The 26075-nt window shown below is 37.4% G+C and overlaps 1 protein-coding gene across 12 annotated transcripts in view; it reads right to left on the bottom strand.

Annotated features, from left to right (window-relative positions):
* MITF (melanocyte inducing transcription factor) overlaps window positions 1-26075 on the bottom strand; it is a 245906-nt gene that overhangs the window by 4477 nt on the left and 215354 nt on the right. For 7 of the 12 annotated variants that reach the window (XM_045832173.1, XM_045832162.1, XM_045832170.1 and 4 more), the window contains 5 exons: window positions 25678-25773; window positions 17496-17613; window positions 13492-13566; window positions 6991-7066; window positions 3590-3737 (listed from right to left, as the gene is read on the bottom strand). In XM_045832173.1, the coding sequence (XP_045688129.1) occupies window positions 3590-3737; window positions 6991-7066; window positions 13492-13566; window positions 17496-17613; window positions 25678-25773 (513 nt within the window). The remainder of the gene's footprint in view (window positions 1-3589; window positions 3738-6990; window positions 7067-13491; window positions 13567-17495; window positions 17614-25677; window positions 25774-26075) is intronic. The other 5 variants (XM_045832163.1, XM_045832171.1, XM_045832166.1 and 2 more) reach the window with 1 other exon arrangement.

The following is a 26075-nucleotide window of genomic DNA, read 5'->3' as shown; positions in this document are numbered from 1 at the left end:
GGCCTAACAGAAATGGTAGGTATTTCCATTGGTCTAGGGGTGCAGTGAAAAAGTACCTTAGACACCAAGGGCAGTATGAACTAAAAGTCTGGGTAGTAATGGCAAAAGTTGTAAAGGTTCTACACAAGTAACTGAAGTTTGGAAGCATCATTTAGTCCATCTCACCTCGAGAAATAAAAGTTATCTTAATTCCAGAAAAAAGTTATTTTCTGTAAGCTGAATAATTCTTTCCTACACTTTACCTTTTGTATGCTGAAATCCTAAGCTCTAGTACAGTACCTCAGAATATGATTGTATTTGGAGATACTGTCTTTAAAGAGGTAATTAAATTAAAAAGGGATCATTAGGGTAGCCCTAATCCAATACCCAATGGGACTTGTGTCCTTACAAGAAAAGGAGATTAGGAAAGACACACAAAGAAGGATGACAGTGTGGAAACATAGGGAGAAGTGGCTGTCTACAAGCCAAGAAGAGTGGTCCCAGGAGGAACGAACCCTACGGACACCTGGAGAAAATGCTGAGAAAATAAATCTCTGTTGTTTAAACTGCCCAGTCTGTGATGTTTATCATGGCAATCTGAGCTGCCTAATTAAATTCCTGTGTCAGAGACCTCATTTCAAAATGTCTTCCAAGTGGGGGCCTTTACTACCCCCTTCCCAAGTATCCCTGGGCCCTCCCAAAATGACCCCTAGAGATGCCAACAGATGTCCCAATGTGCATTCTACCTCCACATGCAAATGCTACTCTTTCTATGTTTGTGATACAATAATACAGTAACAACAGAATATAAATTTGAAGCAAGTCACCTTGCCCCATCAGAGAGGGAAGGGTGTTCCCAACACAACATGGTCTCTCAACCTTTGCCCATCAGTGTTCTGGAAAAGTCATGTTTATTCTATATTAAAGGTTGTTTGACCCAGAGGATCTTTCCTTGGATGCAATATAAGGAAGAAATAAGAGCCTGAGATGTCACAGAATGTATAGAAACACAAGTTTCTCAGGCATCATTTTAAAGCCCTGGGCTGTTTAATAAAATGGGAGTTCAATGATATTCAGGCCTCATGCTCTTTCTTCTGTGAAAATTTTTGCATGCATCACTTAAAATGAAAATGAAAGGAAGCCCTTAGGTCCAAGCTGAGAGCATCCACTCTTGTAAATCTAAACCGAAGTGCTAATAAGAATAGCACCCCCATACATGTAGTTTGTCTTTTCAAAAACAAACAAACAAACAAACAAACAATACAGTTTGATTAAAAGAGGCAAATATCTTACTCTTACCTTTTGTTATTTAATTTTTAAAATATTTACCAGCTGACTATAAAGCATTGCTCTGATTTCTGAATAATGTGATACATCTCACCTGCAGGCCTCAGGCTCAAGGTACTGCGGACCTTTCCAAATTAGGAAAGACCGTATGTCCATGATACAAAAGTACTAAAGGCTGCCTCACATGGTCACTGGAGGAAACCCAAGACATTGCCACCATGGAATTTCCAATTCACATATTTTATAATATTTGTATTTCACACAAATAGACATATTTGGAAACTTAAAATAAAACCTAGCCTCTTTCAAAACAATTATATTTTAATATTTGAATAAGGAAATAACTCGTTAGTATAAGCTGCTTTTATAAACTGATATACTAAATTCAACAGATTGAAGACCTATGGCCGAAGAAGAGGACACGGAACAAACAACAAGAGCTAAGTGAAAGGAAGAAGAGGAAAGGAAGATTTTTAAATTACAGTTAACCCCTACTTCACCACTGAGATTCTAAAATGCACCCTCTAGAGCACAACTGGTCTTCACCCCTCCACACCATGGCTGAAGATCACTGCACTGAGAGATGTGACATCTAGAAATGCCAACTGTGCTGTGGGACATTAAAAAGACCAGAGACCATTATTATCAATAAATTACTCTGTTAAATACAGCCAGTGTCTGGGACTCACATCACTAAAGGACACATACTTGTCTCTGAGGTGTCACACTTTGCACTGCCATTACATAAACAGTTGCCTTGAAAACCTGAAACGTAACCACTGCTTTACAGCAAAATCTGGTAAAAGGTGGGTCCATCTACTCAAGAAGGAGGTATAGTGTCAGTGACTCTTGCTGGTGGGCTGATTTCAAAGTTAGCCAGTAAATTAAAAATACTCTAGCAAATTCCTTTGGTCATTAGCAGACTCAGTTGTCTTTTTCAAGGTAGCTTCAGAGATAGTTGTGTCTCGGCACTCAGTATAAGAAGTCTAGTGCCTAAAGAAGTACCAGGAGCTGATGCTAAAGAGGGATTCCCCATTCCATGCTTATACTGGTATGCATACTTCCCAAATAAAATGATAGATGAATTCTATATATCATTAAAATTAGTATTTCTACCACTAAGAACATATAGTATAAGTTAAGGACACACATGGTATAACTTCACTTTTTGTACTATTTCTTAAATTTATATCTTAATGATAAGATTCTCTGTGTGCCCTTAAGTTCTCTATACACATGAGTTTTGACCATGAACCATAATTCCCCTTATACAAAGGCATCTTTGTATTAAACAACTACAGTCAATTCTCATTATTCACAATAAATATTGCTATGAACTCAATGTATGTGCCCCCCAAAATTTAGATGTTGAAACTGAATTCCCCAATGTGCTGGTATTTGGAGATAGAGCTTTGGGAGGTGCTTAGGTAATGAGAATGGAGCCTTCATGGATGGGATTTGTGCCCTTATAAAAAATACCCCAGAGAGTCCCCCTGCCTCTTCCCCCAGGTAGGACATAGCAAGAAGATGGCTGTCTCTGAACTAAGAAGTGAACCTTCATCACCCTATGCTGGTGCCTTAACCTTAGACTTCCTAGCCTCTAGAGCTGTAAGAAATAAATGTTTGTTGTATAAGCCACTAGTCTACGGTATTTTTATCATAGCAGCACAAATGGACTGAGGCGGTGTGTTCTACAAAGTTACTGTGAACACTGAATAGTGAATACTGAACCACTGCTACTCGAGGAAATACAGGGTTGGTTCCTGCAAGCCTCTGGTCATATTATCATAATATAGCCTTGTTTCATGTGTTTCTGTTTAAAGACACTTTATTTAATATATAATGTTGACTCATTAACACTGAATTCACAGCCAATAATATTGCAACTTATGTTGGAATGAAATTTAACTCCATACAACACATCACAGCCTTCAGTGCTTAGGAACACTAGGCAACACTTCAGCATTATACTTAGAGGCCATTGCAAACAGCAAAGTGACCCACACAAACCACAAAAATGAAAAACACGGCACTAAACAGATTGCAAAAAGGACACTGGTTCACAGTAGGAGCTGAAAGAAGAAAGCAGAGCCTCACCTTGTTCCACCTGAGCAGAAAACGAGTTGTCAGGCAACTCATGTTTTTGCTCTGCACGTGTCTGAGAGCAACCACAAAAGTGTCACAAATGCTGATTTGGGTTACAAACAAGTTTTTATGAGTGGGCAAATTCAAATAGGGAATCCACATATAATGAGGACTGACCATCTTAGAATCATGTAACTCAGGAACACACAGTAACCTTTGCAGAACACATGCCCTATACCTGTATTCTGAGCAACAAGTGACGGTTTGCATGCTCCAGTTTTTTCTGACGGTTTTCAAGCTCTTTGGCACGCTGCTGTTCTCGTTGCAGCTTTCGGATATAATCCACAGATGCTTTTAAAATGGTTCCCTTGTTCCAGCGCATGTCTCTGTGATGAAAATGCAAAGAAACACACTTCTGTATGTTTTCAGGCATATTCAGAGCATTTAGTTTCTAAATATGTCATAACAATTGCAAGTTGATAACAGCTATCATTAATTTAGCACTTGCCACATGCTGGACACTGTTCACCAGCTTGTATACACTATCTTACTTAACTCAGACAAGGACCTGGAAAGGGAAGTAGGCTGTGCATGAGTAGAAATGGAGACTATTTGGCTTACCCAGGTCACAGAGCTACAATAAGGTGGAGTCAGGACCTAAGTTTAGTTCTGCTGATTGCAAAGTCAATTTTCATAACATTATATTAAATAGTTATAGCTTTCTAGGACTATACAATTAACTCAGGCAGCTAGAAAAAGCTGAGATGGGAAAAAAAAATCCATGATCTCTCACTACTTGATTGTATAAGGCATAAAAGTGTCACCCTTAAATTTTAGCATGAATTTTCATGGGAAGATTATCTAATTTGTCTTTATTTTATCATCTATAAAATGGTGATATTATACTTGTAAAAGCAGCCTCATAGGTATGTTATTGGAATCAAAGGAGGCACTTTATATAAATATACTGTGAAAGTTTAAAATGCAGTCAAATGACAGAGCAAACAATGTGTTAAGGGCTGAATATAATTACTATAATGGCTATCTTTAAATAGCATTTACTATGTGCCAAGTACTTTTTGAAGAATTCTACATCTTATTTAATCATCAAAACCTCAGTGAGTAGGTACTAATATTATCCCCATTTGACAGACTGGGAAACTCAGTCACAGAAAGGTTAACTAATTAGCCCAAGGTCACACAACTGGGAAGTGGTAGAACCAGGAAACCTAGGTTTTCTGGCTTCAAACTCCATGCTCTAAGCCACTACTATTCTTCTTCTTATGTGACTGAGTCCTCAAAATAATAAAACTAGGTAGGAGTATTCTGGTTGCCCCCTTTTTTAATAAATGAGAAAAATGAAGTACAAGAGCCCAAGTATCTTCCCCAAATCTAGTCAGGCATTGCTTTGGAATTCAAACTCAGGCAGCCTGAGGTTGGTGCTTCTCAGTTTTTAACTACTATAACTCTAATGTACTCATATATATGAGAAAATTAAAAATGCCATTAAAATGCAGGTAAAAGTGAAATGAAAAATTTAGAGTACTCCAGAAAAATAATTGAGATTGAAATTATAATTACATGAATAACATTTATATAGCACTTGAAATTAATCTGAGCCCCTTTATAGACAATACTCATGATGATAATGACAATGATAACAATATAAACAAAAGCAGCTCAACGTATGAAAAACCTCCTAAATCATAATCTGTAGCTGCTCAAAGCAGATTGGAAGTATCCGGTGGGCCATGTGAAAGGAGGACCATTAACACAAGTCACCAAGTAATTGATCCTCACATAGGTTAGATAAAGAACAGAACCGAAGTTCTCCCATGAGAGGTAGAGTTACAGCCCTCTGAGAATTCCAGGGGTTGGATTCCTAGGGTCTGAACACCAAAGATGGCAATCCAGGATGTATCCTGAGATTGAGACAACTTGCTTAATGTTCAGGGTTAGTTCAAAGAAACAGAAACTTTAGTAGCCAGATAGAAATGTAACTATAATGAAGGATGCCTTAATGAAGCCTGCAAGGTAAAAATCCAGTTACACAGCTACACAGTTTTTAGGAAGTGATCATTTTAACAAATTACCTTGGGGTCTAGTTCCTTGTGAGACCCATCCAATTATTGTTCTGGGCTTAAAAGTAGGGTTTTTAAACTTTTTTGTTGTTGTTGTAATGAGAAAGACCCTATTTCACACAGATGTGCACACAAATCTCTAATGCACAAATCAACAAAAGGACGTCTACACTAGGAAAGTAGAAAGTAGGGGGCTGAGACACTGATCAGCTAGACTGTGTCTCCATAGCTGACCCAAAGTCTACTCCAGAAACCTGGTATGGGAAAATCCCCATAACAGACTATAGTCTATCATGTCTTAAAACAACTCCTACAGTTAAAGATCATTATCAGTTCAGATTATGAACATATGTAATCCAATACAATGGGGAAAGAAGATATGCAAATGAAGGCTTTCACTCCAGCCCCGTAATTTCTTACATTGCTACAGAGATTCACATTCTACAGTTTAAAAGAATATGCTAAAAAGTGAAAGCTGATAAAGAACAGGAAAATGGGAATTCAATTTCAACTATCATATAAGACTGACTATAGAAAATGAAGGTCACAGCCCCTTAGTAGGATAAATTTGTGCTGCAGAACTGAGAGTGTGAATGTTCTGAGTTTCAAAACGGCTTTCCTTGAAAAACCTGGGAAGTTTAATGTTGATAATGGAAATTGTTCTTGAACATTCATCAGAACCACCTTACAATACGCAATAGTTTATATTTTATTTTGTCATGAATTCCCTGACAATAATATGAATGGCAAATTTAATAAGCTTTGCATGAATAATGCTTGATTTCATCTTTACATTTTATTAGGTAGCTAAAAGGTCATATTCACAGGCTAATTTCATTGAATGCCTGTGCATGCCATTAAAGTGTATACATCCCCTAGCCCCTTAACTTCAAATGGGCCAATTTCTAATGGATAAAAATTGTACATTTGTTGTCCTATTTGCTGATGATAGCAGGAAAATTATCTTTATAACTGTTATGTCTGAAAGCAGTGGAAAGGAAAAGAGACTGAAAGCTGAAATCCCAATTAGGTAACCTATACTTAGAAAAGGATTAAAAATTACATTTGTTTCTAGAAGGGTAAAACATATAAAGAGCCAGAAAGTTTTAAAAAAACAATTGAGCAAAACTGTTAAACTTGAAGACTTCAATATCAGCTCTCAGTGCCTACAGATATTATTCAAGTTGAAAACCAGGCAACAAATTCTTGCTGCAGCAGCTACTGAAATCACTGTCCTGCATAAATTGTTAAAAATCATTTTGTTTAGCATCTTGGTGTTTATTTGCCAAGGATTCTCTGATTTCAAAAAGCCACCTCCTCACACCCAAAGCTGTATCTCATGTCCAAACATCCTTTTGTAGAATTTGGTGTCCTTATCTCAGAATCTTAGTTTGATGAGACTAATCAAAAGCAATGTTAAGGAGTACTTAGGATGAAAGCAAAAAGAAGGGGGACTTCTTCACACTGGTTTTTATAATGGTATACTTTTTATAACATATGGTAAAATATTAAGGTACAAAACAATTTACGATGCAGATTAACATGCAATTGTACTCACGGATCATTGGACTTGGGAATCAAAGTACCTAGTTCCTTAATGCGGTCATTTATGTTAAATCTTCTTCTTCGTTCAACTTCAAAAAGAGCATAGAAAGAACTATTAGTAACTGTCACATTCGCATTAACACATCTCATTAAAGACATCCATGTATAAACTTCATCACTCAGGAACATGAAAACCTGAACCTATATTTCCATTTTTACTATGGTTTTGGTAATGAGGTTAAACTCCTTTTAAAATGAGCTACCTTTAACCTTTAACAAAGCCCTGAGATACACATTTCTCATCTCATTTAATCCTATAACAACACTGAAATTGGAGTTACCATACTATCTTTAGTTACAAAAAACAAAACCACCAAGGAGACATTAGAGACTTGACTAGGATACCCAGCAATAAATGGGGAAAGGCCAGAACTTAACCCTGACCCTGCAGACTAGAGAGGCAAACTCTGCAAAGGGCCTCCCAGTGAGTACTTCTGGCTCTGCTAGCTAAATGGCAACAACTGAGGCTATTAGGTAGGTCCTTACATAACAAGAGAGAAAACAGATTTCTACAAGATCAAAATGGGGTACTATTGACCAGGTACAATTCTTTGCAAAGAAAGTCTACAAATGAGAAGCACTGGGTGCCAAAATTTGGATTTTATATAATTTTCACATATCCCAAAATATTATTATTGTTTTAATTTTTTTAACTTTAAAATGTAAAAAACATTCTTAGCCCATAGGCCACACAAAAAGTCCAGTTTCAGCCCAGTGCTACCCAACAGAAACATAATGCAAATTGCAAATGTAATTTTAAATGTCTTAGTAGCCATATTAAGAAAGTAAAAAGAGGTGAAATTAACTTTAATATTTTATTAAACCCAATAAACCCAAAATATTATCATTTTAACATGTAATCAATATAAAAATTTATAAACTTGGTATTTACATTCTCTTCTTTGTACTAAGTTTTGGAAATCCAGTGTATATTTTACACAGACAACACATCACAGTCTCACCCAGCCACCTTCTAAGTGCTTGGTGGGCAGACCTGACCAGTGGCTGTGGTCCAGATGACTATCCCCAAAGTCACGCTACAATCTTTAACTATATCATACATCCTAACAGCATTCCCATGATACAAACTAGCTGTTTGTTCAACTAAACTATTACCTTCTTAGGGGAGCATGAAGTAGCAAAGCATATGAATTAATAAATGTTTCTAATTTAACTATAGTCTGCCAAATAAACTGCGAATAACTTAAGGTCTAATAAACTGAATTAAAGATGTTAACATTTTACTTCGAACATATTATATAACCTAACACATAATTATTATTTTTTTTAAAGATTTTTATTTATTTTTTTTATTTTTAGGGAGGGAAGGGGGAGAGAGAGAGAGAGAGAAACATCAATGTGCGATTGCTGGAGTTATGGCCTGCAACCCAGGAATGTACCCTAGCTGGGAATTGAACCTGGGACACTTTGGTTCCCAGCCCACGCTCAATCCACTGAGCTACGCCAGTCAGGGCTTACACATATTTATTATTAGATTATTCTGTATAACAATACATATTTATATTTGACCCACTTAAATAAAAAAATATCATTCACTACTTTCATAATTATGAGGGAGAACACCCCAAAACTCACAATTTATTTATTCTTACATGCTTAAACTTAATTCACCTTCGAAAGTACTCTCTATTTGATGTAATACACATATCAAGACTTTTTTCCTCTGCTCAAAATAGTTTTTAAACTCATTAATTTTGATGCCTTTTAGTGCTTCTGCCATTTTTTGTTTCACTTCTTCCACACTGGCAAAACATTACCCTTTAAGGAATTTTTTCATCCAGGGAAATAAAAAAAAATGTTGCTTGGGGCTAGGATTGGGTGAACAGGGAGGGTGGGACATGGGGGTCATGCCATTTTTGGTCAAAAACTGAACACTCAGTGCAGTGTGGATAGGTGTGATCATAAATCACCCATCACAAAATGGGCAAATGCGCTGAAAGAGTTTTCAAAAAAAATTCACCAAATCCCAATACAACCTCTCACAACACCACCAGCTGGTACACTGATACAGATGGATTCCTAGATTAGTCACCTAGCAGGGGAAGCCTGTACTACAAGGGGTCTACCTTTCCATGTTTGTTTGGGTCCCTCCTTGTATATGTTACTTTTTTAAGTTGAGTGATTATTCTATCATTAAATCATATATATATATAATATATATATTTTATATATATTACTACTGTCTAATCATTAGGCTTTTATAAAAATAGAAATAACAAGTGATACACAATGGTTCTGAAGAAGAAAATTTTGCACCTCTGATCTTCTAGCCTCTTCTAACCTCTTCTCACAATGTTTTCTTACTTTTTCACAGCATATAGTAATCATACAAATTCAAACAATACTGAAATACACAAAGTGAAATATATGTCTCCTATGGTCCAGACACAACTACTGTTAAGTACCTTATATATCTGTGGTAATCTGTGGTAATTGTTTTTACACTCTAAAAATAATCACACACCCAGGCCACAGCTCTTCAGCTTCTTCAAGATCCACAGTCACTTCCTGGTGTCTCATTTTGTCTCATGGTTTTGAATACCTTTATGTGCTGATGACTCCCATAGTTACATATCTAGCCCAGACATCCTCCCAGAACTCCAGACCTGTATGTCCGACTACTTGATGTTGCTATAAGGAGATCTAATAGCAGCTAGACACTCCAAATTTAGCTACTGCTCTTCTCTGTTCAAACAGCTCTACTCACAGGTTCCCCCACCTTGCTTAATATAACTCTGCCCTTCCAGGTCCTTATAACAGATCCTTGTAATCAATTGTGCACTTTTAGTCTTCTCACATGCCACATCGAATCCATCATCAAATTTTGTTGGCTCTACCTTCAAAAATATTTCCAGACTTTGTCCACTCCAACCTCCACTGCTACTAATAGAAGCCACCATCACCTCCTGCTTAGATTATTACTGCAATCCTATTAACTGGTATCTGTCTTCAACCCATGCCCATCACTTCCCATCTCCTTTGTACAGTTCTTTGCTGAAAACCTTCCAGTTACTTCCCATCTCACCTAGGCAAAAGCCAAGTCCTGAAGGCATCCAACAAGCACCTGGCAGCCTCTCATCCTTCTTACCTCATTTCCTACTCCTCTCCCACTCTGACCATATCTTTTATCATGACTCATCTGTATTCCCCTCCTCAGAGCATGAACTTCTTGCTATTCCTCAACCACTTTATAGTGGACTTCATACTGCTATTATCCCTGCCTGAAACACTCTTCCCTAAATATCTGAATGGCTCTGGCCTCACCTCACTCAGGTACTAACTCAAACTGCCCTATTACCCTTCCTTAACCACCCTATTTAAAACTCAACCACCACCTCCCATGCTCATCCTGATACTCTATGCCCCTGGCTATGCTTTGTTTCCTCACCTAATATCCACATAATTCATTCATTGATTCATTTATATAACTTTCTACCAGCTAAGTATGTTTTTCTGTATGTATGTATGTATGTATGTATGTATGTTCACTGATGCATTCTAAGCTTCTATATGAACCTGGCACATAGGAGGGCTCCAGTAAGTATGTTTTAAATAGTGATACAATTATAGTACAAATATGATAAATATGATTCTGCATCTACCTTTTCTTATTTAATAGCATATTGTTGACATCTCTCACTGTCAACATTATCACATTTTATTTTTAATTCAGTACCCTCTCATCCCAATTATTTTTCATTATAAATGTGATACAAGCTCATAAAAACTTACAAAACATAGAAAAGTGTATAAAGGAAGAAGTAAAAGCCACTGTTTTACACCATGGAACACCTACAATTCCTGAAGTCATTGTAAACAATAAAGATGACTTCCAGATCCTCCCCCACTAATACACATCCATACACACACACATGCATACCCACACATCCCTATACAGTGTGTACTTTTTGCATAATGGGATACTATACACATCATTCTGACTTTGTTACTCAGTAATATCTTGTAGACATTGTCTGAGTTAGGTAGACAGATGAACACCATTCTTCTTAAGAGGTACGTGAGCAGCCCTTATTTGGATGCACCACAATATATTTAAAAGTCTTCCACTGATAAATATTTTGACTGTTTCCAAGTTCTCCCTCTTTTTTCAATGGTATAAGAAATACTTTTGCCAGGGCTTTCATGTACATTTTATGCCTATCATAACACTTATCCTATGCTGAAAACACCACCTTAATGTATTGGTTTGCTCCTGTTTTCTGTCTGTCCCTGACTTGACTGTAGGCTTGTAGGGGTGGGAAACCTGTCCAGTTCATGCCTGACAAAAGTGCCTTACATGTAACAAAGCACAATAAACACAGGGAAGAAATGGATGTGTTCTTCTGCACATTTTGGCAAGTACTGTTACAAGAGAAATTCCTAGGAGAGGAAGAGGTCTGCCAATGGGCAATCTAGCCTTGAGTATTAATTTCTAATGGTTAGATGAGATTTTAGGGTTGTTTTGTAGCCCTCAGAATTTAAGCTAACCATGTTTGCACTTTATCGGGAACCATAAACTTGAGAGATTAGGTGCTTAAGTAAAGGTGAATATTGCTTTTAACAAGTTTTGGATAATGCCTAATTATCTTATTTATAAAGAACTTTAAAAGGAAAAATATTTAAAAAGAAGATTGCTTGGAAGCTAGAGGAGACCTTAGAAATATTACTCCAAATCTTGTGGTTAGGAGATGAGGAAAGCTGCTCAGGACTGGCCTGGGAACTGAGAAGGGCAGTATCCATTAGAAACAAATTGCCCCTGGGACCCTGCAATTCCATTCTCAGCAACTAACCTAGGAAACTAACTCCCCTGGTTGTGAACCCAAGGGTCCTTATGACTTTGATTAAATTTAGCTTTAAATCTTAGCTCTAGAAATCAGCTCTCTGTGTGTCTATACCCCTCAGAGACCTAGCCTTGCCCCCAAGTAGTCACCAACCCCCCAGGCAGCAGAAGACAGGAGCCCAGCCCTGACTAATGGTCACAGGGTCTGGACCTCTGGCACCATAAAGACAACATCTTGACCTAAGTTATGTTTCAGCTCCAGAGCCCTAAGGTGGAATGACCTCCTGGTTAGTTTACCATGAGACTGGAAGGAGTGATGTCAGAACAAACCTCAGAGTTGTCAAGATCCAAAGAAATGATTCATTACCTGTACCTTGCCTCTGACTAGTCAGCTCCCAACACAATCCTGAACCACTAACCCACTAGGGAGCTCAGGCTTTCCAGCATTAGCTTCTCATTCTCCTGGGTGGCACCATTTATAATAAAGTAGCCAGTCTTCCTCCACTGAAGTTCTCAGTTCTTAGTATTTGGCTCTGCTAGTGCTGGGTGGACAGATTCTTTTCTGTTTTGTGACAAACACAAATGTTCATGGTGGCTTGTTTACAATAGGGAAAACTGGAAACAACACTTAGCAGTAGATAGTCACAGTGTGGAACACTTATGCAACAATTTTTAAAAAGTACATAGACCTAGATATTAACTGCAAAAGATCTTCAGAATATGCTGTTCAGTAAAAAAGCAAGCAGTAACAAATATGGGCAATATAATATTGTTTGCATTAAATCACACACAACATAATGCTTTTTATTCTGTGTGTCCTAACTACATACAAAATGGTTGGGAACACAAACAGCAAACTGAAAAGGAAAAAATTATTCCAATGATCAGGAGAACTCTGGCCTTATTTTATCTTTTTTTTTTTTAAGGACAAAGTATTTATATGTGACTTATATTTTTAAAAATCAATTTAGGAAAAAGAGGATAGGAAGCCAGAAGATGAAAAACTAACATACACATAACCGTTTCCTGCCTCTAAGCCTAATCCTTTTTGTTTTTTACCATCCAGCTTCTTTTGCTTATTTATAAGACAGAAACCTTAACTTTTGATAGGAACGACTCAAATATTTGATCAAGAGTAAATTACACACATAAAAAAATTTTAAATGTTAAATTTTTTTTAAGTCACAGGTAAAGTCAGAAATTTGGAAGGCTGACTCCCCCATTGATTGACTACCCTCTAGATGTTTCATTTCCTTTCCTTCAAGTCTCACTGGAGAAGGTGATTCCACAATTCTGTTTTGTTAAGTTCCAGTGTGATCAACACTTATATGAGTGGGTAGTTGGGGATCAAGTCTCACACTCACATGTACACACACAAACGCAGGCCAATTTTATAAACAAATGAAATGGTCTTCAGGATACTGAAAAAAAAAATCAATTTGGTCTGAGATAAAATATGGGAAAAATATATATTTCTCTGCCTGTCAACCTCAATCTACCTTGGTTTCTCTGAAAAAACAAACAAACAATTTTCTTCCACATAATGTAACTTTAATGACAAATCAATTTCCTTTTAAAATTTCTGGAAAATTTTTGATATATGGGGGAATATCAACTCCAATATCAAATATCACAAACATAAAACAAACTTACTCAAGTTGTGATTATCCTTTTTTTGTCTCTCTTTAGCCAATGCTCTCGCTTCAGACTCTGTGGGAAAAATACACGCTGTGCACGTGAATGAAGTAATTAGAAATTGGAACTATTTGAGGCACACAATAATATGAACTACAAATATCTTATTTTCTAAATGTCTAAATGCAGGCAAACTTATCTGACTTGACTCTAAATAATACTAGTTTTCAAAATTATGACTTTCTAAAACTTGCATATTTCAATAGCAATATATACCAAAATAAATGCACAAACTTCTAGAAAATGGTAAAAACCAAGTAACAAGTATGTCTGATACAATATAATCATACAGGCACAACCACAAAAAATAAATAAATAACTACAAAACTAATATTCTATTACCAGAAGGCAATTTTTTTTTTCAGGATATAGACCTCTTAAGTCTTCTTTGATACCTCTGTAACACACCAACACAAAAACTTATAGTTGGTGAAGCACATATATGTATACATATTTGTTAGATGTATATTATTACATATACTTATATATGCATAATTCAGAAACTGAATTATTTCAATTTGGAAAATTAATCCATATCACTTTCTATTTTTGTTTTTACATAGAAGCATGACAGGCAGCTTTTATGTACACACCCTCTACTTCAGTATTTTAATTTTTTTTGTTTCCTTTTTTTTATTGTTTGTATTCAGCTTACCAGCCCCACTCCATATTTCTCTGCCTGTCCACCTTAACTCACCAACTGTGGACCAGCTCTGGTCAAGGCCACCTAGTGAACTTCTGTGCCATCTAGCAGGCTGTAACCACATCCCTCCACTGAGGTTGGGCTCTTGGCCCTGGAGATGAGGGTACTCTCCCAAGCTTGGGTACTCTTTTGTACTCATCCCCTTTCAGTAGCTCATTGCCTGTACATGGTTCATGGATTGTTATTTGAAACCTCTTCGTCTCTGTTCAGATCACTGTATGTTCTTCTTCTTCTTTAAAGATTTTATTTATATACTTTTTTTTAGAGATGGGTAAGGAAGGAGAAAGAGAGAGAGAGAAACATCAAAGTGTGGTTGCCTCTCATGCACTCCCTACTGGGGACCTGGCCAGAAACCCAGGCATGTGCCCTGACTGGGAATCAAACTGGTGACCCTTTAGTTCACAGGCCAGCACTCAATCCACTGAACCACACCAGCCAGGGCTGTATGGTTTCTTCTTCGTACCTGGACCCTAATACAGGTGGGAAAACTGGACTTAATGAAGACAGTCCCTCCAGCCCTTCTTAGGTCAGATCTATTGACTCCTATGCCTGTTCTCTTTTGGCTGTCATGTTGCCCATTGACCTATCAGTGATCAGCCCCCCAATTCCTGTCCATTTGTTCCTTTTCTTGGCATTTTACCCTTGTCCTCTTTGGATGAGTCATTTTCTAAGATATAAGTGACCCTAGAGGTATATTGTCTATTATATCTGCTTTTTAAGAAATTTAATAAGTTTATATCCCTGTCATCCATTACCCCCACTTCTCACCCCCCCATATCTGTTTTCTTTTGTTTTTGAAGACACAATTATATACATAATTGAAAACTCCACTTTGCACTCAAGTAGAAAGAATTTTAATCATATCCCTCTAATCATATTGTATCATTATTCAATATATATCTCATTCAGCAATAGTTTCTAAAACTTCATGGTCCTTTTATTTCCTGGTAGGGTACCTACCTATTTGTTGGCTCTTAAAGGTTTTTAATGTATTAATTAATTAGTCAACTTGTTTGACCCAAGTCAATGATTCCTTTAGAATGTCTTTCTCCTATCACAATTTTCTGAAGTATTTTTTTTTAAAAAGACACACTTGAACAGGACAGGAATTTTTTGCACCAAATCTACTTTATATTCCACATTCTCAGTCTGTTCACCCAAACCTGCAGGATGCAAGAACAAACTTCTTAAAAAAGGGAATGAGGTGAGGACCGTAAAATTCAGCATGCTAGAATGCCAGTTCTAATACCGTTTCATCATGTTTGAATGGCCAATGTCATCCCTAAAGTGTTAAAATGGCAAAACAGGTAATTTCACACTTGCCTCAAGAACAAACAATACCTATTGCTCCATTTTATAATTTCTGTTTTTACTCTTTATAATAAATCTTTTGCATTTGATACAGCAAAAATAATAGAAGGCATCTGAAGATGTAAGAAACATATTATTTCTTTGTTAAGTATATTTTATTGATTATACTATTAGTTGTTCCAATTTCTTTCTCCCCTTTATCACCCTCCTCCCCGCACTGCCACCCCAAACCTTTCAACATTTCCTCCCCCATAAGTTCATGTCCATTGGTCATACATATAAGTTCTTTGGCTTCCATATTTCCTATACTATTCTTAACCTCCCCCTGTTTATTTTCTACCTATCATTTATGCTTCTTATTCCCTGTACCTCCCCCCCCCCCCACATTCTCCTCTCCTTCTCCCTGCTGATAACCCTCCATGTGATCTCTATTCTGTGAATCTGTTTCTGTTTTAGATGTTTGCTTAGTTTGTTTTCTTTTTAGGTTCAGTTGATGATAGTTGTGAGTTTGTTGTCATTTTACTCTTCAAATTTTTGAGTATCTTCTTTTGCTTAGATAAGTCCCTTTAACATTTCATATAATAAGGGCTTGATGATGATGAACTCCTTTAACTTGACCTTATCTGGGAAGCACTTTATCTGCCCTTCCATTCTAAATGACAGCTTTGTTGGATAGAGTAATCTTGGATGTAGGTCCTTGCCTTTCATGACTTAGAATACTTCTTTCCAGCCCCTTCTTGCCTGCAAGATTTCTTTTGAGGAGTCAGCTGATAGTCTTATGGGAACTCCTTCATAGGTAACTGTCTCCTTTCCTCCTGCTGCTTTTAAGATTCTCTCCTTATCTTTAATCTTGGGTACTTTAATTATGATGTGCCTTGCTGTGTTCCTCCTCGGGTCCAATTTCTTTGGGATTCTTCTGGGCTTCTTGGACTTCCTAGAAGTCTATTTCCTTTGCCAGATTAGGGAAGTTTTCCTTCATTGTGTTTTCAAATAAGTTTTCAGTTTCTGGCTGTTCCTCTTCTCCTTCCTTGACCTCCATGATTCAAATGTTGGAACCCTTAAAGTTGTCTCATAGGTTCCTAAGGCTCTCCTCATTTTCTTTTTGCATTCTTGCTTCTTCATTCCATTCCAGTTGGATACTCACTTTGCTTTGTCCCAAATTGTTAATTTGAATCCCAGTTTCCTTCTGGTCACTGTTGGTTCCCTGTTTATTTTCCTTTATTTCAGTTTGAGTAGCCTTCATTTCTTCCTTCATTTTGTGATCAAGCTCTACCAATTCTATGAGCGTCCTGATTATCCTGGTGACCGTCTTGGCCCCTCCTCTCAGTGTGAATGAATGTTTCTTTAACTCTTTGGTTGTTGGACTTCCATGAAAATGATTTTCTGGCAGTTCTGGTTGTTCTTTGCTTTTAAATTGGTTGTTATCCTTCTTTTGGTTGTACGAGGAAGTGAAGTGTTTCTGCCTATGCCTCCATCTTGGCCAGAACTCTTGTAGGAAATATATTCTTACTCTATCCCAACTGCAGGCTCAAATGTCTTTCACAGGAAACTTCAGACCAGGATTTTCAAACTCAAATGACTCCAGGGGCTTGGTGAGTAACAACACCAGATTGAATAGAAACATTTTATAACTGCAAGTGCTGTGTGCTGCCCCCACCTCAAAAATCAACAGTCATAAGGAACCATGACTGTTGTCACAGAATAAGGGTCCCAGGAAGTAAAGGCAGCCAGCCCTAACTCCCAGTGTCTCAAAAATATACTAGAGACCAGGATTTTCAAATATAAACTCTCTATCTTAAAATATGGCTCAATGTTTTAACCACTGCATAGATTTTAAAAAGTATGTCTGTGAGTTGAAAACAATCTGGAGGTGACTATTTTGATAACTTTGCTGATCAGAAAATTAATAGAAAATCTGCAGTATGTGGCACATTTGCTGGGTATTTACCTGTGAGTTCCCTTTTTATGTTGGGAAGGTTGGCTGGACAGGAGTTGCTGATGGTCAGGCCTGGGGGTGGTAGTCCTTGATTGCTATAGAGGTCCATCAAGTTTCCGGACACAGGTAACTGGAAAGAAAAAAACAATAACAAAAGTGAGTTGTTGAATAATTTATAAGTTATTCAGCTAAAACCCAGATCCTATACCAGACTTTATTGAAAAGAAAGAGTTTAATGTAAAAAGTCATATTTTAAAATCAGAAAACATGAGATATTTACTTTTTTATTCACTCACAGACATATGGTCCCCTTAGCTAGTTCCCTTTGCAAGAAGAAAAGGATGCAGAATCTCACACCCACAAATGGTTATAGGACCAAATTGTAGGTTACTCTGAGCATGAGATAATGGATAACTTGGTGGATTCATTGTCTAGCTTGTTGAGTAGCACAGAGCAGGTATCCAATGCATGTAGGCCATTACTGTGAAATAGGGTTCTATATGGCATGCCTTTTACACCCAATTGGGTTTTGCATCAAAGTCAATTCCTTCCCTTTCTTCTTTCTCTTATTATCTCTCTCTCTTCTACAAGGAAAAGCAATGAAAAGTGTTTTCTGCCCTGACTGATGTGACTCAGTGGATTGGATATCATTCTGCAAAGCAAAAGGTTGCAGGTTTGATTCTCCCTCAGGGCATATGCTTGGGTTGCAGACTAGGTCCCCAGTTAGGAGTGTGTGAGAGGCAACTGATGGATGTTTCTCTCCCTACCTTTCTCCCTTCCTTCCCCTCTCTCTAAAAATAAATAAGCAAATCTTTAAAAAACAACAACAACAGGGTTTTCTTACTGGAAAAGGAATGGTTTCCTCATGGCTAAAAAAAAACTATTTTCCTTGAAACTGAAATCTTTCACAAAGCCACAAGGGGGAGCTCACTGACTTTAATAAAAGTAAAAATTTACACACACAAAAGAGGAAGTATTTAGCTTTCTAAAGATACCTTAAAAGTGATTTTCTCTAACTCTGAATTAAATCTTTTAAAGTAAGGAAATTATTTTTCCCATCATTGACTTCCTTCTGCTGTATACATTTATTTCCCTGTAACTAGTTCATGATAGGAGTTTGATGGGCCCATTTGTATAGATACAAATGGTCCAAGACATTTTTTTTCCCATTCCCTGAAATAAAATTCTAAGTATAATACTAACTATGGGAACATAGTTAAGTGACCTCACTATTTCTGCCACATAAATTTCCCACTTTCAGCTAAATTCAATTCCTATAATTAATATTATCCGGTAAGGCTTTATATCACCAACCCTGCCCTTCCTTGATTATACACCCTGAATTGTAAATTTAGATAACATTTAAATGTGGTTAAAATGTTTATAAGAGGTATTAAGATTGTACTGCATATTCTACTTTTCATTCTCTTAAATAGCCACTGATATACAGATGACACATAAAATAAAGGTAGAATCAAATGTGTTTTTCCTCATTGGTAGCCATCAGCCATCTATTCCTTTCAGGGCTACTAAATACAAACTCAACTCCTAGCTAAAGAGATGGGGAAGGCTCTGCAAGAATAGGATTCTTTCTGACAGGTTAAAATGACACTAGCTCTGATATGTCTGTGTTGGGGGCAGGGGCACAGATCCAAAAGCAGAACGCAGCTCTGTTTTCCACTAGTCTTTTGCTCCTTTTTGAAGGCAAGATTAAAATTATTTAAAATGTATATAAAATGCAATACACATATCCCACTACACAGATGCATATAAATACACTGTGATAATTTAAAATGCCTGGGACCACATTTCAAGGCTCTCTACCTAAGAAACTGATAAAAAGTGACTTTGATTATTGTCTGTCAACCTTGTGTGTGTTCAGTTTTATTCTTGTCCAGCCTAACATGCAGACTGAAAGGTGAACAAATGCCTCTAATACAGCATTGTAAAGAGTAGAGTCAAAATTTAAAAGCTGCTATAAAATTTCATAACCCTCCTAGATTCCAAAAATTTATCCTCTTATATTTTTGAAGTTTCAGTTTTGGGAGAACTATTGGGTATTAATAAATCAAGACAGTGACTTTAAAATTTGATATAACAAGCTAAAAAATTATTCCCATAGTTCTAGAAATATAAATCATATATATTTTCTTTTTTAGAGATTTTTTAATGTTTTCTTTTTTAAGATTTTTTTACTTATTTATTTTTAGAGAAAAAGGAAGTGAATCAAGTGAATGAGAAAGAGAAGGTGAGAAACATCAATGTGTGGTTGCCTCTTGCATGCCCCCTACTGGGGACCTGGCCCCTAACCCAGGCATGTGTTTTGAGGGGAAACTGAATCAGCAACCTTTGGTTCCTTTGGTTCGAAGGCCTGTGCTCAATCCACTAAGCCAAAGCAGCCAGGGCTCTTCTTTTCAAATGTAAATTGTTAACAAACATGCAATTGTGTGACATGATTTGCTAGGGAAAAATAATAGGCAAGTGATTTATTTGTATAGCTACCTTTAAAAAATTCTCTGTCATCAACAGATCTACATTAAAGAGACATCTAATTATAAGCTTCTGCAAGGCAAGAATATGTGTATTTTCTAACCATTATCTAAAGGAAAGTGACATATATACAAATAATAAATACAGAATCACAGAAAGAGAGCAAGACAGAGGGTGAAAGATTAAAAAACTGGAAATAAGACAGACACCAGACACAACGGGTGGGGTAAAAAACAGGAATAGAGTGCCACACATAGACAGAAGGGACAAAGGATGGAAAGACAAGTGGATGGACAGGTGAGGAGGTGGAGACAGAGAGCCAGATTTGGGGAGATCCACTGAGAACCAGACCAGGAGGCTGAGATAGCAAGAACTGACAGTGCACACCCAGAGGGACCTCAAATCTCTATAGCAAGATGCCTCATCTTACCCACTGAGGTGAGACATCACTACTTGCAGTAGAAGAAGCAGCTTATAACCCTCTGTCTGTTCTCTAAGAAATGTCCCACTTCAGCTGCTTTTCCAATATTTGCAATTAGGAGCTGGCAGCATAGAGCCTACCATAATATTTTGCTGGGAATAAATGAATTTTGTGGAGGCTACTCTAGGCCAGGCACAGCTAACTGGACAGGCACTTGTGCATATTATCTTACTGATTTTACAAAAAGAAAAGCCACAGTTCTAACTGTCTAAATGGAGGTTTTTGATAGGAGGTTCATGTCCCAGGTTCATAGCAGTATTGGTGGTGGGGGCTGGCAGGACAGGATCAACCTGATGCTAACTAGAGATTGAAATATTCAAATTAATTTCCAACTGGACCCAAGCAATTCAAAACACACTAGCTCACTAGCCAAATATGTATAGTCAAATTTACAAATTAATAATTTGGTACTTTTACAGCCTGGGTATAGGAGGCAGGCCAGGAAAAACCTGCCCCTGTCACTGACCTGCTGTGTGACATGAACCTCTCTGAGGTGTGGTGTTTCTTTCAATAAATGGCAGTCATATCACTCTGCTCACAGGTTTTGTAATAATTAAATGATATAAAGTGGGTAAAACAGTGCCTCTTACTTAAGTGAACAGTAAGCTGCTGTTTAGTAATATTATAATTTTCTAGAAGGTACTGTATACCTAGTGTACAGTTTGGACACTCAAGATAATTTCCATTTTGATCCACAAAGCCACCCGCCATGTGATCTACCAACCACTATGCCAACTTCATCAGACTGCAGTGCAAATCTAAACATAGGAATGGGAACCTGCAGGGCTGAGGTGCTCACTCAGGATTTTAAATCAGTGCTTTTCCAGTGGGTGTGATTTTCCCCTCCAGAGAACTTGTGTCAATGTCTAAAGACATTTTTGGTTGTCACAACTGGGTGAGGGGGAGGGTGCTATTGATACCCAGGGTGGAGGCCAGGGGTGCTGCTAAATATCCCACAATGGATAGGGCAGTCCCCACAGCAAAGAATGATCCATCTCAAATGTTAGTAGTGCCAAGGCCAAGAGACCCTGCCCTAAATGGTGGCTTATGTTTTTTGTATTAATGGCTGTAATTCATTTAAGCTACTAAAAGGAAGGTTGATTAAAATAGTATGGCTTTCTAATTAAAATTAGCAAAAGAGGGGGAAATGGACACATCTCTATTAATGTCAACAATAAAAAATAAGTACATTTCAATGTTAAATAATGCTCCCTGATAGAATCTGGTAAAGTAATTCTTTCCTAGACAAATTGGTGGGAAAAATATAATTAAAAAATTAGTCTCTTAGCCCCACATATTTAAGAAAGGATTCTGTGGTTCTCCTTTTGGGTTCAAGAAATCCCCCCCTAAACACAGTGAACATGAAAATTAAGTCTTCTGTTAATATGGATAGGTTGTATCTTTGATTGGTTTTCATCAGACAGAAGTGAAATCTGTCTACCTTAACCTGGTGGACAGACTTCACTTTCAGCATAAAGGCTGTACAGTGGATAGATGAAAGCCACAGTCAACTTGAGACAAAGACAGAGAAGGCAGCCTCATGTGGGAGTGTGACCCAAACTCGGTCTGAGTCGAGTTTTTCAATATTCTAATCCACCACAAGTGATTATTTTTCCAAGTAAATGATCATTGTAAAATATTTTTTCCTTCTGGATGGTCCCCTTCTCTCACTATCAATTGGGCACTGTTAGCACAAGAAAACTGGGACTTTATTCTTTGTTTTTGATGCTACAAGAGGGCTCTTGTGCTCTCAGAACAGTTATTTCTAGATTCCACTTCCCTTAGGATAGTTTCCTCTTTTAAGTATTCCTTCCACTTTTTTTAAAGCTAATTTGAAACAAAGATTTCAAAGAATCAGAGAAAAGGGGGAAATGCCTAACACAAAGAACATTGTTTAAACTTTACTATGGAAAAAATTAAAATGTTAGTAAGTTGTAGTAGCTTTGTTATTTCATTTTGATGAGAAAACCCGAAGTTATCAAGAATAAGAACTTAACTAACATTTAGTGAGAGCCTATCAGGGCCAGGACTGTTTTAAATGCTTTTTTGTAGATTAACTCATGATTCTCACATCGATTCTACTATTTAGATGCTGTTATAATCACCATTTTCCAGACTAGGAAAGTGAGGCAGAGCGGTCAAATAACTTGCACAAGAGTATGTGCTGAATTTAGATCTGTGGCTCAGAGTTTCTATTCCTCGTCTCTATGATATATTGTCATACACCTAATAGCAAAATGCTGCAATAGCTTTGTGTGAGAAGACCATATTTATTTAGCCTTTTCCATGGTGGGAATAAAGAAGAGAAATGAACAACGGGACAAAGTCAGTGACTTCTGAAGCTGAGAATTAATTTACCTCTGCCCAGGGGATCTTTCCTATCTGAGAACTCCACTGAGATGGTCCTCCTGCTCCTAACTGATCCTTTTCCACTCAAGACCTGAAGTGCTTGCCCCCTGCAGCAGGTGAGCCCCATTCTCACAGCCAGCATGCCTGACTCATCTGTATTCAGTCAATGCTGGTCAGGTGTAAGGTGTTAAGTGCTAAATCAATCTCAACTTTACTCCAGCAGCAATCAGACAATGTAGACGGACTGAGGAGACACATGTATTTAGTCTAAAGGAGAGAAGCAAAGGAGATCATGACAACTGTCTTCAGAGCAGTTGTCATAGGGACAAGTTCTCCAGGAGGCAAAATGGGGCACATGTCTAGAATTTCCAGAGAGACTTACTGCAAGGAATATCTGGATTATTAAGTATGCTGTTATTCTAACATACAGCTGGACACATTACAAGGGCTGAATGAATACCACCTGAATAAAATACTATTACAATTGCTTGATATTATAATAAAGTACACAAATAATTGGATATTGTTGAGCACAACTTATATTTACCAATGCTAATTGCTATACATGCTTTATGGAATGATCAGGTGAGGTCAGTCCCATTTTACAGATGGGGAAATGCGGGACTTCAAGAAGCTAAGTAACATGAAAGTCACACCATAAATGGCAGACTTAGAATTTGAACTCATGTCTGATCACAGATCTCTAACTCTTAACCATTGTGCTTTACTGCTCTTCTTGTGAGTTAATGCATATCCTTCATTGGAGGCTTTTAAGAAGCTGGATGTCTGATTTTCTTGTGGGGGAAAGAGAGGATATGCAAAAGGAATTTAATGCAGAGTTCTAGGTTAGCTCATATGACTTCCAAGTCCTCACCCTTGGAGAAAAACCAAAGCAATGATTTTTAAAAACAATTATATCAATTCCTGGCTGGTGTAGCTCAATGGATTGAGTGTGGGCTGTGAACCAAAGTGTCGCAGGTTCGATTCCCAGTCAGGGCACATGCCTGGGTTGCAGGCCACAGCCCCCAGCAACTGCACATTGATGTTTCTCTCTCTCTCTCTATCTCCCTCCCTTCCCTCTCTAAAAATAAAGAAATGAAATCTAAAAAAAAATTATATCAATTCTACAGTCCTCTTGAATGTGCTCAGGTATCCACCAGGCACCACTGGCAGAGCGAACACCCTTTCCAGCAAAGTTCTTTTGGGATGATTGGGCCGTGGCTAATTAATGCTGCTGGGCATTGAAACCCTTGTAAATATGCCCACATCTTTGGGTATGTTTATAAATTCCCTAGGGCAAGCTCCCCCAGGTGTTTTGTATCTTGACCGCCAAGAAGTGTCATCTGCCTCACAGGAAGCACAAAGTTGGAAATGGAAGGGTTTCACAGAAGCCAACCAAGGGCTCAAAGAGGATGGGGAGAGTCTGGCACGAAAATATTTGTCAGAATGGCAGAACATTTAGTTCTTTCAAAATCAAGGGGTAAATTTAAATGGGTAGGAAGTTGACAAAGACTGAAGATCCTAGAAGAGGCTTGAGGTTTCAAGGGGTGTCCTCATCCCTCCAGAGTTCAAGTAATTGAACTCGATGGAAATGAAAACACTGACCATAAAAATTTAGCTTACTAACAATTTGGATGTAAATTATTGAGTTATCATGTTCCCCGGCCAAGAGAATTATCAGAATTTAGTCTTTAAAATATTTTTATTGTAGTAAAAAAACAACATGACATACACCATCTTAACCATTTTAAGTATAAAGTTCAGTAGTATAAAGTATATTCACATTGTTGTGAAACAGATCTCCAAAACTTTTTCATCTTGCAAATTTGAAACTCTATACCAGGGGTGTCAAACTCATTTTCACTAGGGGCCACATCAGCCTTGTGGTTGTCTTCAAAGGGCCAGAAGTAATTTTAACTCCTTAACAGTTTAGGAGTAGTTACATTTATACAGTCCTAAAATTATTTCAGCCCTTTGAAGGCAACCGTGAGGCTGATGTGGCCCCCAGTGAAAATGAGTTTGACACCCCTGCTCTATACCCATTAAATAATGACTTACTTCCTTTCACCCCTACAGAATTTAGTCTTTTATATACAAGTTATTAAGGAATATTGCTCTCATAGGAAACAGACAAGGATTGGCTAGGCATACAAAGACCTGCTGAGGAGCCTGACTCTGACACATCTATGCCATGAAATCCTGTGCAAGACTAGCTAAACTTTCCTAATACTAAAATAGCAGCAAATGATAGCATCCCAACTTGACTCATAAAACTCACAGAATTACTGCTGGGACTAAATACAATCTGCAAATCTGCAATAAGCCTGACAAAACAGTAACATAAGACACAAATTTAAGGAATCAAATATAATAAACTACACAGGCAAGGCTCCAAATTATAGAGAGAAGTAATATAAGAGAGCAAATAGTTTCACTGTTTTATTAACTAAAATTGGGATAAATTTTGCTGTTGATGGATAATTCAACCATTCCTCTATCACTTGTGAATAGTAAGATACTGCCTTAAAGGCTGAATTATTTTTCCAGGTGAACTAGATTAGTGTTGTACACAGTATAACCCATAGGGCTGCCCTTGGCAGCAGTGAACTAAGCTAGTGATGAACATCAGAGAGATTGGAAGGCCTAATGCCCTACTGAAAGTGGACTTGGATGTCAGGTAATGTGGAGCTCTGTAAACTCATGAAAAATTCTTAATTTCTGATGTCCAAATCATTTATTTGTGATCCTGAGGAAATTGTTTTATTATTAATATATTTCTCAATGAATCACTTGCAAAGATAAACTAAAAGTTCAGGATAAGGGAGAGAACAATGAAAATAGTTCAAGAATTTCTTTAAAAAATGTCATCAATACCGTATTTGCCATTTGCAGGGCAGGATCCATCAAGCTCAGGATTTCTTCATTATAACTCGATTCAAGGCTAATGATATCATCAATAACATCATCCATCTGCAAGAAAGAAGTCAATGGAAGAGAGACAGATAAGCAAAAACTGTGCAAAGCAACCCAAAAACCGATCCAAGGTCTTTTCTTAACCCAAAGCAATATGCTCTTTAATTAGATTCTAAGTCTAAGAAGTGTCCTCTTCTTCTCAAATGTGAACATTACTGAAAGTCATTAAAACACCTAGGTGACAAAGATGACATCTACAACTGGCACTTTGTGAGCGATTAGTAGGAGCCAGGCACTGTACTCAGGACTTTTTCTCAGCTATTATTTACCCCAACAATAACCCAAACAGGGTAGGTAGT

This window comes from Phyllostomus hastatus, unplaced genomic scaffold (assembly GCF_019186645.2).
Source record: "Phyllostomus hastatus isolate PE091 unplaced genomic scaffold, TTU_PhHast_1.1 phas_contig_16, whole genome shotgun sequence".
NCBI lineage: Eukaryota > Metazoa > Chordata > Mammalia > Chiroptera > Phyllostomidae > Phyllostomus > Phyllostomus hastatus.
This window is presented reverse-complemented; position numbering and strand designations above follow the sequence as displayed.